The sequence below is a fragment of the Leptopilina heterotoma genome, unplaced genomic scaffold, assembly GCF_015476425.1.
Source record: "Leptopilina heterotoma isolate Lh14 unplaced genomic scaffold, ASM1547642v1 Lhet_198, whole genome shotgun sequence".
Lineage (NCBI taxonomy): Eukaryota > Metazoa > Arthropoda > Insecta > Hymenoptera > Figitidae > Leptopilina > Leptopilina heterotoma.
The window spans coordinates 410,023-425,850 of NW_025110914.1; the positions used below are offsets into that span (position 1 = coordinate 410,023).

The 15,828-nt window shown below is 27.2% G+C and overlaps 2 protein-coding genes and 1 long non-coding RNA gene across 9 annotated transcripts in view; 2 read left to right on the forward strand and 1 right to left on the reverse strand.

The window, feature by feature from the left end:
- The window catches only part of LOC122501030, a 29,390-nt gene extending 13,813 nt beyond the window's left edge, over window positions 1-15,577 (reverse strand). For 2 of the 7 annotated variants that reach the window (XM_043610251.1, XM_043610244.1), the window contains exon 1: window positions 15,087-15,577. In XM_043610251.1, the coding sequence (XP_043466186.1) occupies window positions 15,087-15,161 (75 nt within the window). In that variant the 5' untranslated portion in view covers window positions 15,162-15,577. Of the gene's footprint in view, window positions 1-1,238; window positions 1,491-14,614; window positions 14,992-15,027 lie in introns of those variants that run through there. The other 5 variants (XM_043610252.1, XM_043610246.1, XM_043610250.1 and 2 more) reach the window with 4 other exon arrangements.
- On the forward strand, window positions 167-12,911 carry LOC122501032. Its single transcript, XM_043610253.1, has 2 exons — window positions 167-591; window positions 8,410-12,911. Exons 1-2 carry the CDS (start codon window positions 571-573, stop codon window positions 10,489-10,491), a joined length of 2,103 nt encoding a protein of 700 aa, XP_043466188.1. The 5' UTR covers window positions 167-570; the 3' UTR covers window positions 10,492-12,911.
- Window positions 4,923-6,920, forward strand: LOC122501033. The gene is made up of 3 exons (XR_006301533.1): window positions 4,923-5,312; window positions 5,859-6,502; window positions 6,605-6,920. It is a non-coding gene; the product is annotated as an uncharacterized LOC122501033 (long non-coding RNA).
- Window positions 15,578-15,828: the final 251 nt, after the last annotated feature.

Here is a 15,828-nt window from a genome sequence, read left to right on the forward strand (position 1 = left end):
CTTTAAATAAAGTTTGATGAAGTAGAAAAAGAAGTACGTTGAACTTAACGTACTTCCTCTATATCACTTTTCTATCTTCTTATAAACGTATTATTCACGTTTTACTTTTTGCAGCGCGTTATATTATGCTGACAATCCAGGAAAAAAAACGAAATGATTACAAGCAAAAAAGAAATAAAATCCACTAAATTAAGTTTGTCACCTCTTACTTAAAAGTGTGAAAAAAAAAGTTATTTAAGTCTCTCATTGTGAAGACATTGGAGAAATTAGCAAAGAAATTGCATTAAATATTCGATATTTAGTAACCAGTTTATTTGGAGTTGAATTTCTCTTGGGGTTCGATTTGGTCTTTAAGAGCGCGCCACAACTTTTTGGCAAATGCGTCATCTTCTTTTACAAAATCGACAAGAGAATAAGCATTCAACTCGTTGTGCGGTGAAATTATACTGCGTCCTCCTCGCTCACGAGAAACCGAAGGCATATAAGGTGGGATGCTGTTGTCTCTACTTCATCAGTACCAAACATACAAGATTCATCTTCTGAGTCAGCAGGTTTAAGAATTTGTTCACCATGCGGTCCGCCTGGACACATGTAAGTTGCAATTAAATTAATTGTTCCTAATTCGCTTTCTAATCAAACTGTGCGTTCTAATTCCTTTAATTTACATCGCAACTCAATCTCTAATCTACGCGTCTTGATCACCTGTAATTTTCGGACTTTGTTTGCTCACTCTCTATGGACTCATTGTGCAGCCGTTTAGTTCTAACATTATCATTTACTGAATGTCTGACAATCAGCCAAGCATGCCAAACGTTAAGGGAACAACTTATGCATGAAGTTTACATTTTGCCTCGCATTTTGCTGCCATTCTTTTATTGTCAAGTTCACAGCATTCATAGAAAACTTCTCGAATAATCACTTACTAACTAAAACATAATTCAATTGTTTCGCTTTCATTCATAAATAACAATTCACTTAATATTTGAATGTAGATTTATATTCGATACATTAAATTATAATATATTCGATCATATTTGTATTCCTAAATAAATTATCCTAGAGATTAGAATGAAATTTTCAAAATCAGTGCCAATGAAACGTGATTGATTTAATTAAGTTTTATAACTTTATGTCGTTTGATAAAGAGTGTAATTAACTGACATGAATTAGTTGTTGATAATAGTAATCAAGTTTGTTAAAATTGTCGATTTACGGTTGAAATTAGTGCCATATATTACCATGAGAGACAAACTTGTTCAATATGAGTAATCCATTTGTGGGACACTAGGAAATCGCTGTTCCACTTTTGGTTTTTCCTTTCATAAACGAAATTTATGTGGTTTTCTAGTTAACCTGGTTATGATATCAGCCTAGAAATTTAATCTTCTTTTATAAGAATTATTCCTTTGATATTTATAAACAATTTCTTTACAATGAAACATTTCTTTTAGATTGAAACATTTCTGTTAGATTGAAACATTTCTTTTTGATTAAAACATTTCTTTTTTATTAAAACATTTCTTTTTTATTAAAACATTTCTTTTAGATTAAAAATTATTTTAGATTAAAAATTATTTTTCTTTCAGTTTTGTGTTCTTTATATATTTAATGAAATGTTTGTAATCAATAATTCTTTGCATATCAATGTTTCACTTTTTGTTTCTAACCTTTGATTATATTCTTATTATGTTTACTCAAATCTTCATTTTTATTCTCTTACTTTCTCTTCATTCCAGTACTACCATCACCGTTGCTCAAGTTTCTGAAAAACTTGTTTCTCTTTGATTCCCTTATCGCATTCAATCATCCTCTTTTTCGGCTACTATGCCCCACAACTTTTTCTTTCTGCTCATTCTTATAATTTTTTTCGTTATCTTCATTTCTCTATTTTCTTCTTTTTATCCTTCTTTTTATACTTTTAATTTTTATTCTAGTTTTAAATTGTTTCATTTTCTTCAGGTTCTATTATCAACTTCTATAATCTTTATCTTTTTTTCTATTTCTTAACTTTTTCCTTCATTACATTTTTCTTTTTACAATACAACTATACTCTGTTCTTTTTGTCCTTATATACATTTCTTTTCATCCCCTTTTTTTTATTTTTCATTATAGTATCACTACCACTTTGTTTCTTTCTCTTTCTGTTTCTACTTTTTTTAAATAATTGACCCTCAGTTTTTTTTTATTGTATTATTAAATTTTTATCAAATTTAATATGTTCAAATTTAATATGTTCTCCAAAAAATCATTTTTTAAATTCAAGACATTATAAATTTTTAAATATTACAATCTTAATCATAATTAATGGAGTTTATCAAATTAGAAATTTAACAATCTTCTTTATTTTTAATGTTTTATTGTAAATATTACATACATAGCTAATTTTATTATTTATTTTGAATAATATTCGCTCATATAAACGAATATTGCTATATACCTGCAAAATTTTAATATTTATCTATAACATGTATAAAGAAAACAAACAAATAAGAAAGGTGAGATGATATACATTATTAGGAGAAGAGTAAACAACCGTTAAGTTCCAATGCATCAATATTTTAATTACAAATTTAGAATAAGTGTTTGTATACTTTCTTCCACTTGATTAAATTTAGAATAAGTGTCTGTATACTTTCTTTCACTTGATCTGCGCTCTTCCGTTATTGTGCTCCTTTCAAAAATTTTTTATTATCATCTCTTCGACTTGTGCAAGTAATAAACCTAATTTAAATAACTTAAAAATAATCATCCAAGTAGAACGTAATATTACTTTGATATTACTGCAATGTTACATGCAATATTAGTAATGTTACGTGAAATATTAGTAAAGTTACATGTAACATTAGTAATGTTAAAATGTAATATTAGTAATGTTAAAATGTAATATTAGTAATGTTACAATGTAATATTAGTAATGTTACAATACCTACTATATTATTAATAAAAGTAAAATGTAATATTAAAGTATTGTTAGAGGTGATGTTTATGTAATATCTAAGTAATACTTTTGTTGAGACAACATTGACTCAACATTTTATTACATCAAGATTTTATTATATTCTAACTTCAATATTCAAAATTAAAAAAATTTTGTTCAAAGAAATGATTTTTTTGATAAAAATAAAAAAAAAATTTCTTAGGATTTTAAAAATCCTTCTGTCAGTTTTGAGATATTTAGGTATATGATAAATAAAGGTATAAATTTTTATCAAAATTTTTAAATATAATTAGTAATTTTTAAAATAATAGAATTTAAAAATTTTCTAATTTAAATTCATGTTGAAAACACTACAAAAAATCAATTTTAAAATAATTACAAAAAATAATTAAAAAAAAATAAAATTCTTCTTACAAAATTCAACTATGTTCAAAATTTAAAAAAATTCTCGTAAAAATCCCAATTGACTTTATAAATAAAAAAATTCTTCTCCAAATATAAAAAATATTAAAAATTTTTCCTAAGAATTCAATTATTTCCAAAAAATAATAAAATTTTTTAAAAAAATTTCAATTATTTCAAAGATTTTAATCAAAATTTTTTGTAAAGAATGTAATTTTTTTATAAATAATTAAATTTTTCTATAGGTAATTTAATTATTTTTTAAAATTTTAACAAAATTCTTTACAAAAATTCAATTATTTTCATAAATAATAAAATTCTTCTGACGAATTCAAGTATTTCAAAAAAATAATAAAATTTTTGTAAAGAATTAAATTATATTTATAAATAAGTAAATTTTTTTTAGGGGATTTCAATTTTTTTTTATAAATAATTAAATTTTTCAGGGGAATTCAATTATTTTTTAAAATTTTAACAAAATTCTTCATAAAAATTCAATTATTTTCATAAGTAAGAAAATTCTTGTGAGGAATTCAATTATTTCAAAGATCTTAATCAATTTTTTGAAAAGAATTGAATTAATTTCATAAAAATAATAAAATTCTTTTGAGAAATTAAATTATTTTTAACAATAATAAAATTGTTTGCAAAATTTGAATGATTTAAAAGATTTTAATCAATTTTTTGGGCAAGAATTCAATTAATTTTCTAAATAATAACATTTTTCTGAAGAATCTAATTTTTTTTTCAATTAAAATTGATGCAAAAATTTAATTATTTCTGTAAATAATAAAATACAATGTAGAATTTTAATTATTTTTTCATACAATTTTAAATAAATCCGCGAAAAGTGGAATTATTTAAAAAAAAATTTATTAAAATATATTTATAAAATAAAAAATCTGATGTAAAAACAAAATTCATTTTTTCGAAAAAATTTTTGAATAAAAATAATAGAATTTTTTAAATAATTGCAGAAATTCAATTATTTGAAGAAAAAATTCTTGTCCTAATTTCAATAATTTTTAACAAATTTTCTAATTTTAACGATTTTCAATATCTACTATTTTAATAAAATTTCCCAAAAATAATTCAATTATTTAGAAAAAATTGAATGTCTTAATTTCTGTGGAAAATCTTGTTCCAAAAATAAAATTATAAATATAAATTGTGCAAATATTTTTCTTCTTTTTCTAAAACAAAATAATAATTTTGTTCAAAAAATTGTGATTCATAAACAGAAATAATGCAAAATAAATAGATTTTCTATTTCTTAATCACAGTTGTTTAACAATTTTCTAATTTTCTTTAGAAGTAAAGAACAAAAATAATTTCAATTTGACAAAACATAATATTTAAGAAAATTTTAGTCTTTTAATGAAAAGATGTGAAAAAAATTCTGATGATTTCTATTTGTCATTAAAATTTTGAATTAATTATTATAAAATAAAAATAATTATAACATAATAATATAATATGCATACAATCTTTCTAATGTTAACAAAAAATAAAAGTATTTAAATAAAAGACAACTTCAGAGTGTGAGGGACAGAAAAAGTGAATGAATGAAAGAATGAAAGAACATTCAAATTAATATAGTTAATTAGTTGCAGTTGTGTTATATTTTCGATTAATTAGCAGTTTTTAAATATTTTTTTTAATTCCTAAATTTACTAAACTGACTTAGCTGTGAAACTTCCTCACTGAGATAGGGTACTAAAACTATAGTTGGCCATGTATGACAGCACCACGCATAACTTTGAAAAGTTTTCAGTATATGTTTAGACTGTGCTTGTATTATGTGTTTCCTTCTTTACAATTTTGTATTTCCCGCGGGAAACAAGGATCTCTTCGCGTCCGTGTTGGCTATTGTAGCATTTTTCATAGAAGAAGGAAGTCATTAAAACAAACAAATAACAAGTATCAAAGAACTTTTCTTATTTTCGTTGAAACTTGGAACATTATTTCTAAGGTAAGTTAGTTTCCTTAAATATAAATATATGAAAAACAATTTATTATATGTAATATTATTATAAGAAAAACAATTATAATGGTTTCTACTGTTAATGTCAAAATATAAGTTTCAAAGAAGTATTCTTTTACGGTTATATTTTAGTAGTGCAAAGTGTTAAGTATGGCACATTTAATAAAAATTCAAATATTGTTGTACTATTTTTGTATCAGCAATTTCTTTTTTTTTTTTTTTTGCTTGCAATATTTCATTTCATCCTGATTTAGCTTTAGAAAATGTTGATTATACTCACAAGTTGCTTGTCAAATTCTTTAAAAATCAGCCGTCTACTTTACGGAGAAGAACACAAGTCATTAATCATCGTAATCTTATTTATTTACAAGATAATGTTAAATATGCGTAAAAACCCATTTGACTTTTAATTCCGTATTTCTATTTGAAAGTTATTTAGAAAAATTGAAACGCATAATAATATTAATATTAAAGTAATATTAAAGTAAAATGAATTACAAAGTATGATAATTTATAAAACTGATTATATTACAGATTGGCATGAAGAAGAGCATGAATCCCTTATAGTTAAATGAAGATAAAATCCAGTCTGATGTTACTAAATTGGCAAACGCATTTAGTAATGAAAAATATAAACTAACATGTATTCGTATAATTTAAAATTTTTCATTACTTAATCTCGTTTTCTGAGCTTGGAGTTGAAAACAGCAATTCTAGAAGAGGTACTTAATTTAACACTCTGAGAGAAGTGCGAGACTTCAGACGCGCAGCTATATATACCTTAGTCTTTGCTTTTTTGCTGGGTGGAACTAAAGCTGTCTCATATTCTGGTGATTTAACGCCCTTAATGCGACGTCTCAATTTGTAAGCTATTTAAGTACCGCTACGGGGCATCACACGACTCACAAGGGAGCTCAGCGTTCCTGAATCGTTGGTTCATATGAGAACCACAATTAATACTCTCTTTGGAAGTCTGAAGTTCCTTGATTCTCTAACTGTACAGTTTGTAATTTATTTTCTAAAATATTTTTGTCACAGGTAAAGATATAGCAAAGAAATAATTGTCAGTGATTTAATTTAAAAACTCAAAAAAGTTAATTAAGGTAAATTTAGCAAATTAAGGTAAACTTAGCAAATTGTGGTAACGTTTCCAAGATATGTTGACGCAACATTGCATGGTAATTTTAAAATACATTATACTATTATAATAATTATATATTAATATTATATTCATGTATAATATATCGAATTCTTATTGAAATTATATCTTTTTCTTTTAGATGCATTTTATACAAAGAGACCAAACAAAACCACATTTGAAATTATAAGCAGGATGAATGGTTGGCTGTCAAGGGTCATTGATTGAAATGGTGGGCACAGAGAAAAGAACAGGAAGAAAGTTATTGCAAGCGAAACTTTGGACGTCGAACGCGCAAATCTGCTTTGTAAAATGTTAAATGTATTGTAAAAAGAATGTAAAATGTTTGCTTGTCATGCATTAATATCAATAACGTTTTGTTCCTTTTCAAAACTAATACTTTGTTATTGAAAAATAAACAAGAACTTTTTTTTAAAAATTGCAATTCAAGATTTCATGCTAGACCCATACTTGTCACTAAAATTAGTTAAAAGTCACTGTTTAACTGACAATCACTGAGACTGATTTTTAGTTTTTGCAATCTGTAAAAATAACTGATTGTCATGCTTTAATTACCATCAGTTATATTTAACTAAAAGATTGTGAGATAAAAAAATAGTTAAAGAGATTAAAGTTGATGATCATAGTATTGTTAAGGAATTTGGCCATTTGTTCAAAAATACTGAACTACTGAATACTAAATACTACTAAATACTACTAAATACTATGAATACTGTTTTTTTCATGTTCTTAATTAACAAAGTTATAAGTACAATTAGCTAACTTTTGAGCGAGGGATCAATATAAATATGAAGTACAATCACAAAGTATATATGTAACGGGCAGAATTTGTCGAATACTGTTTTTTCCCCCAACAGGACAGATATTTACTGTTACTGGTACGCGTAATTGTGGAGAAAGTGTTTCCGATTTTCTATCATATACGGAACCGTATCTTTGTGATTCACTCAAGTCACTTGGAATACAAGAGACTGAGCAGATGCTTTTAAGCAAAATAGTGAAAGTTTTGTACCCAGAATAACATTTTAAATATCTCAACTCACCTCCGTTTGTTAGATAACCAGCGTCTTCATTCAAGAATCTTTCTTTTTTGATAATCTGACTATATATAAGAAAAAAGGATTCAAAAAGGACACGAATTTTATTGACATATCCTATCTTATTATTACGTATTAATAGACACTTGGGACCTTATTTAGTAGTGGTTAAAACATTTATGTGGATCCTAGGTATAAAATTTGTTATCCATTATAGAAGTTAATCAATAAAGAAAAATACGAAAGATAAAGGAACATATTAAATCTATTATTGAGAAAGCAAGAATAAATTACTATTAATCTCTTTTCCTTTTGATACATCTTAATATTTCAAGGTCCAGTAAAGCTGACATACAATCAGAGTCAAGGCTGCATCATAGTTTCAAAAATTTTTATATTAATACAATGCGAAAGTATTACAATAGTCGAAAATGATTTTTGCTAATTTTATGAAATCTTCACGTATTAAGTTGTCCAGAATTTGGAAATCATACACAAACTAATCTAACTTTTTAATTGTAAATATCTTATTAACATTTGTCAACTAAAAAATCAGATCTCGAACTTTAAACGTTTATTTAAATGTTAAAAATGAATTAAAACTTATATTTAAAGACGTTTCCACTTTTCCTATACAAAAAGTGTTGAAATACATTTTGCACTGATCAAAGCGTAACGGTTGCGTAGATCTGAGTTTGTTCTTTTCAATTTTAATCTAAATATATTATAATACCTCAAGTGATTTCTCTATAATTTTTGTGAACATAATTAAGATGTTTATTAATCATTTACATGTATTCCAGTCTTGGAAAGTAAAATAATGCTTACCGCATATTTGATAAGTTAATTTTGTTAAAGCATTAATGACTAAGTTGAACTTTATTTGCAGGTTATTTGCACGCTACTGGTTGTCGGAAGAACTCAGGCGCTACGATCACAATTGCACGAGAGTGAAAGGAAAGCAGGGGTCGAAGACATCTCGAATCACGATTCTTTACTTGACCTTGATAAAGAACTCAAGTATGACCTCAAGAATAAAAACATTTCCGTTCTGCCTCCGATATTTCTCTTTGAATATACGAACGGTACCAACGTGACAAATGATGATAAATCAAAAAGAACGATAGATGGAGTCCTAGGTTATGGTTTTCAATCAAATAATATTAATTCCGGTCATTATAATTATTATTTTCCCGCTGGTAAGTCCGGAACGTCAGTCAGCATTGAAGAATCCATCAGTCCATTTCTACCAAAAACTATTGTTGAACCTGAAAATAATTCCGAAATTCAATACGACGGTGATAGACAAAAAAATTATTTCGTTAATCAGAAATCGAATAGTAATTCAAATCAGGAATTACCGCATTATGATCAAACACAAGCATTTTTTAGACAGAGGACAAAGTTGCTAAAAACATCGGCTGATTTGGAAACTTATCAAGAAGCTCCAATAATTCCGAATGCTCAATTAAGTACGTATACAACGGAAAGTCCGGGACTTTCGGCCTACAACTCGTTTTCAACAACTGTAAAGTCAAATTTGGAAGTGACCACTTACTCTGGCCAAGAGAATAATGGACTAACAGAGAGTTCAACACCAGAATCACTTTTGGACATCACGCCAGCTGCATATCGAGCGAAATATCGATTCCGTCCTTACAGCAATCCAAGGCCTTCAGCTTCCGAACACAGAAATCCTAGTCTTCAGGAAGATTACTATTCTGAACCCGAGCACGATTTAAGTAGCTATCCCAAATACTCCGTGGAAAATGGTGTCAAATACGAACACAAAATCGTTTGGAAATATCCTGATGGAAGGGTCTCTGATACACCTCCAACTTCCTATGTCACCTACTCGAAACCTACTCCAAAAACGGTTACATCTTCTAATTTTCAAACTAATACTTATAAAGAAAAATCTAACTTTCCACCAATCACACATAATTACAATCCTAGTCAAGCGATATACTCTCAAAAACCAGCACAGTTTCTGAAAGATGACACAAAATTGAAGAGTAATCAATATCCTCAGTCTGCATTTACAGATTCAAATTACGAATCAGGACATGCGGATTCTCCATTACCAACTCATAAGATAGTTTATCAGAATTCCTTCAATATGAAACCAGGCACAAGGCATCGTTTTTCATCAAATTTAGGCCATCGTCTAAATCAGAGAATTTCGTACAATTCCGCGAAAACCGTTAGACCAATTTCCAAGTATGCCATTAATAGTCCAAATCCAGAGTATATTGAGACAACAGAAAATCCTGGAAAAATTGATTCGGAAAAAGTCACAAACGAAGCTCAAGATTATTTCAACAAAATGTATAATGAAGCAAAATTTCCGAAAAATAGTTACGGCCATAAAATTGCCGATCCTCAATATGATGATTTATTGAAGTATAATCCGTCAATTTCACAGTACATCAAGAATCCATCGTCGATATTGAACGCTCAGCCGACATTTGTCCAGGCTGGAAATTCATTGATTCCGGTGATAATTCTTCGTGTTGACGGTGCGCCACCAGTACGACAGAAAGCAACTCCCAATATTAATTTGAAGGCTTTATTGCAACAATATCTAACGCAATATGCACAGAGTCTCAATGAAATGAGTAAGGATTCATCCTACGATTTAGGAAATGATTATGTAAGAACAAAATCTAAGGAAGGAAATCCCATTTCGGATTTGACGGAATTCACTCAGAATTTAAGTCAGTATTCTAATAGTCCGGATATTGCTGCTGGATTTCAAAATAAATTTACCCATAATAATCGTTATGACAGAAGACATTATCAATCTAGTAATTATGTTCCGATTATAAAGCAAGGTCAACGATTCATGGAAGATGAGGCTAAAATGATTGAGACCGTTAACAGATATACGAGTCAGGGTAGGAAAGCTCAGAAAATAAAGAATGTTGAAATTATCGATGATCCGCGATACACAACTTATCATAGAAGCTAAATTTTTCGAGAATGGAAGATTTTAATTTTTTTAAATAGATTAAAACTGAAAGAAATGTTTTTTTATTTAAAAAAGGGACTTCGACGTTTAAAATTTACTGGAAAAATGTTTAATTTGTGAGAGTATTATTTTTCAACTGTTCATATTTTCTTTTAATTTTAAGGCAATCGACAATTCAAACAGATAAATTAGTTCTACTGTCCTAAATTTTTTGATTCAAATAATCAATTACACTGGAGATGGAGTGCTGCTCGAGAGGACACCGCTCGAGTGAATTCACAAGTAAACCTATACCTAATTGTAATTCTACGATTTTAATGAAACTTGGTACTTTCGTAGAACCCACAGAAATAACAGGATCCGTATTTTTTATATCTTCCAATCATAAAAGTTTAAGGGTTGGAAGTACTTCTTGTATTGACGAAAATCTTCAAAAAGAATGAAAATGCGCAACACAATAAGTGAAAATAATTTCCATAATTCTTTTATGTAGGATTTTTCTGGATCATTTATTTTGAACATAAGATCCAAAATCAAAAATTTCAAATAGCGAATCTAAAAAGTTAAGATATGAGAATTATAGAAATTTATTTCTCTAAGTTTTTTACTACACATGTACTTATTTTTAATAATTTTTTTTTGTTTGATCAATTCAGGGGATAGTTTCATAAAAATCGTCGTGTTACATTTGCATTTGTCAGTAAGCAACTTTTTTGACTTAGAAAAATAATTTTGCCTTTAATAAAAATTTAAAGTGTTATTTACTTTTTGTGATAAATTTTTATGTTTTGAATGCATAGAGAATCCCAGACGAGGGTATAGAGGTTTAACTCTCCTGCGCATAAAGCCGAGTACAATCGTCCCAACTAAACTGTAACTGTATGCATAAGGACGAGTGCTGTGTCGCTCAATAACTTTTGCCCACCCTACTGCAATTAAGGGCATTATAGAAAGTTTTATATTTTATTTTCTGTTGAAGTTACGAAAGTCGAAAAAGGTCTCATTAGAAAGCTCATTTTTTGAGCAAACAAACCAATTTAACATGTTATTTATGTAATTGTTTTCAATAATTTTGACTTTCAAATAATTACAAAACTTTTAATTGTTACTATAATGATCATATTTTAATAAGTTTTGACATTAAATCTCAATTTCACAATGATGAATGGAACCATGTGCTTGACTGCAACGTAATTATCTGTAATATTTTTCCTAAATTTAACACTTTTAAGTGTTATAAACACTTTTGAAAGTGTTTATGATTAAAATTTTCAAAGTGTTTATATTAATACTTTTAAGTGTTATTAAAAGGAATGATGATAAAGTTTTGGCCAAATTAACATACTGTATCAACGACCTAGTAAAAAATAAGTGTCAAACTAAAACTTAAGAAAGAAAGTTAAGTTACTCTGATAATACAGTATTCACATTGAAAAAAAATTAATTAACGAAATCAAACTAAATTTTGATGAATTTTAAAATTTAGTTAATGTTCTATTTAGATGAAAATCAATTAGAATTTAAAAAATTGACTTTAGATTGTTTCTAATATTTGATTCATAATTAAATTTCACTGACTAAGAAGTTATAAAAAGTAAGTTACAAATGTATAATTACAGTTATAACTTCTTTATCACAGCGACATCAGAAGCATGTCCTAAAGATTTCTGTCTAATACTCATTTTGATAAGCAGCATAAGCGAGCAAAATTGACCCTACTAGGTATCACTATGTTTTCTGTCATTACAAATTGGTTCAATTTGACACACAACATAAGTAAATCCAAGAATTTTTGTAATTCGGTGCTGAAGAGGTGAAATGAATTTTTAAAAAGTTGTTTATAATGTATATACACGTATGAACAGAATAGTTTCTTCGGTTGAAAATGTAAAGTCGTTCTTTCATCAAAAACTGTTTGTACGATAAATTGTGCACCACAATAGCCATCATGGTAGGATGCACGTCAATAAGACGCAAGGTACCGTTTTTTAAAAAAACCTTTTAGTAAAATATTTTAATAATTATAATTAAGCTATTATGTACTCATCTTATTTATCTATTTTGTGTACCTGAACTCACAGAAACTATTTCCTTACTCTGTTGAAAAAATAAGCATGCAATTACACTTGCAATATTATAATAATGTAATATATCATATCATTAAAAAATACTTGTATCTTCACTTGTAAATCCCGTTTCAAATTCACATGTGTAAAAAAATTTGTAATTTCACGTGCAATTTAACACGTAATTCATCATACAATTCTACATATAATAGCGCATGATATTACATGTGTGATTACATACATATTTTTCAATAGGGTAAAGTTAGTAAAGTATATGATGAATTTTCAAATAACTGACATTTTTGCGATAGATTAAATATTGATAATCTTCTATTTCATACAGAAGACTATATTTAATATTTTATCTCAAAATTTAATCTTTACTGTGCCATGTGAAGTCTAATTCTCATGAATTCAAAAATTTTCTTTTTCTACGTAGAAAATATGAAAATGATAAAAATATTGATTACTTTATGAAAACTGAATATTATATATCTTTAAGCAGAGACTGACATTTTATAATTTATATTTTTTATGGTAATTAACTCAAAAAAATTTCTGTAAGATTTTTAGCATTATGAACATGCAGAAATGATAGTTATTTGTAAATCACCAGTATCTGTGTTAAATTTGTCAACCTCTGTATCTATAATATAAGTATAATTGATAAGGTTTTTAATTTTTGACTACTTTCTAATCACGTATTACAATTTTGTATAACTGTTAATTTTTCTATTTGTTCTACAATTATTTTGCTTAATTAAAAAGATAAATGAAATAAAAAAAGTAGAATAATAAGCAAACTTACATTAGATTTTTTTTATAATAAAATTTTTTAATTATTAAGTTGCTGAAATAAGTGTTTGTGCCATGATGCATAAATTTGAAATTTACAATTAGATGGAATTCACTAATTTTCTTGACTTGTTTTTCATGATTTTAATCAATAAAATTGTATTGAAAATCAGAGAAAATGATAAAATCGTCATTAATTTTCCAATTTTCCACTGATGAAACAATTTACTAAAGCAAATACTTACTAACTTGTAGATTGAAATTGTGAAAAGAGAAAAAGAAATTAGTTTTTCGCTGTTTCAGTTTTAGATAGTATAGAATGGAAATGTGCAATTATAACGAATGTTAAATTATAATGATATTGTTAATTTTATACATTTTTACTGATTAATGATAATCTAGTGAGAAAAAGTTACGGGTACTTCAAGAAGATAACTAAATTTTTTGACATATCAAATTGTTACCTTCTCGAGAATATTTGTTAAAATACCTTTTTTGTATCTTTGCAATGTATATTTTGAATTTAATAATAAAAAATAAAAATGTAAAGAGTTTTTAAGTTTAATATATATTAGTGACATATTCCTCACTCACTAACTCTAATTTAATTACTTATTAAATTACTTATTAAATTATATTAAGAATATTTTTTATACACTGAGAGAAATGGATAGTCAGATTTTGATGTTAAAAAGATGATGTTACACGATACTATCATTATGCTACTGCCAACCATCACAGATGCTAAAAAAAATATAGTTATGCTACCCCTTACTACCAAGATGTTACTCCTGATGATATTGATGGTAACGGTGACTATCTAGATAGCTGTCTGTATACGTAGCATTAAAGATGGTCACCCTAACCACAATTATGTTACCCACTACTATAAATTTCTCTCCGTGTAATTTAATTATAGGTATTAAAGCTATAGATTTATTACAGTTATGTCGATGACACGATTATATGTATACACTATCTGAAGAAAAATTTCATAATGAAAACATGGACATTGCTTTTCGATTATTACAAGAAAATAATTTCCCTTATGACTTCATAAAGAATAATATCGAAAAAAGACTAACCTATTTGACAAATAAAACTAACAATAATACAATTATCCATAATTTCGACTTATCACGATCCTTAGTTTTACCTTAAATATGTTCAATATATTTCACAAGCAATAATCACATTATGCAAAAAATTAAAAATGTCAGTTATTTTCTCCATAAAAAATCAATTACAAAATTCTTCATTACCTTCATCCAAGGACAAAATCCCCAAAATCGAAAGCACAAATATGATCTATAGAGTTCCATGTAAAAATAATTGTAACAGTGTATACATTGGACAAACCAGCAGACAATTAAAAAAGAGAATCTATGAGCATAATTATTCTCAAAATAAAGATCACACAAAAACAGCCTTATGCAAATACCCACATAATTTTAAACATAAATTTGATTTTAATTGTAACAACATTAAAATTTTAGACAGTGCAAAATTGCAAATAATTCTAGAAAAAGAAATATCCTTGAAATGTATCACATTGTAAAAAATAGTAATGCCAAAACTTTAAGAACCGATAAAGAAGGATTATCCGGATTCTCCATAATTTACCACGATGTTATAGGCACTTTAAACTATTTTAATAAACATTCTACGTATATACCCAGATAACAATCGTGCGTCGCATTTAAACGCATGTTTCTTGCACTAACTGCGACTTACCAGATGAGTCGGTTCATATACGCATCTTACTATCGTCTGCGACGCTGGTAATAATGCGAGTGTTGTGAACTGCATTTCGTAAGCGCCTGTGATACAAAATGATAAGCATGTTCCGTTCACAAGTGCGACTTGCTAGAAGAGTCAATCCATACGCATTTTACCATCCACAGTGCGAATGCTGTGAATGCGTGTGCAGTGAACTGCACTTAATACGCACGCAATTAATGATGCGCAACCACCCGTATCGGCAATCACACATTTTATAATGGCGACAGCATTGTTTGTGGTGTGTTATCAAAATAAGTTTTTATTGTGATTTCATTTTTTATTGTTTTTATTGCGATATTATTGTGAGGAATTATTGTGGATTTAATTTTTAGTACTGCAGCAAAATAAGAAAGTTAAATTTAATTTGTTTAAAGTACATATATATTTTTGTTGTATTAGATATAACCTCAAAAAAAGAATTTGGAAGTTTTTAACAATTTCAATTCCAAAATTGTACTGAAATATTAAATTAAAATCGTTTTTATAAATAACATTTTAATTTAAAAAAAATTACTAATGTCAATAATCTTTTCTTTTTATTTAATTCAAATAAGGCTGAAGTATAAATATAATTTATTCGCATTATACCGTCACGCATGTGCCCATCACAATATGCGACAGTTATGGATCGCATATGATGACGCATCTGAGTGGTCCAGTGAACGCGCATAGTGCGGATAAATCGGCACGCGTG

Excerpts from the sequence above, each read along its gene's own strand:
- LOC122501032 (XM_043610253.1), top strand. The coding sequence starts at position 571 with ATGCGGTCCGCCTGGACACAT. Across the intron at positions 592-8,409 it reads TGCGGTCCGCCTGGACACAT|GTTATTTGCACGCTACTGGT; the intron begins GTAAGTTGCAAT and ends CTTTATTTGCAG.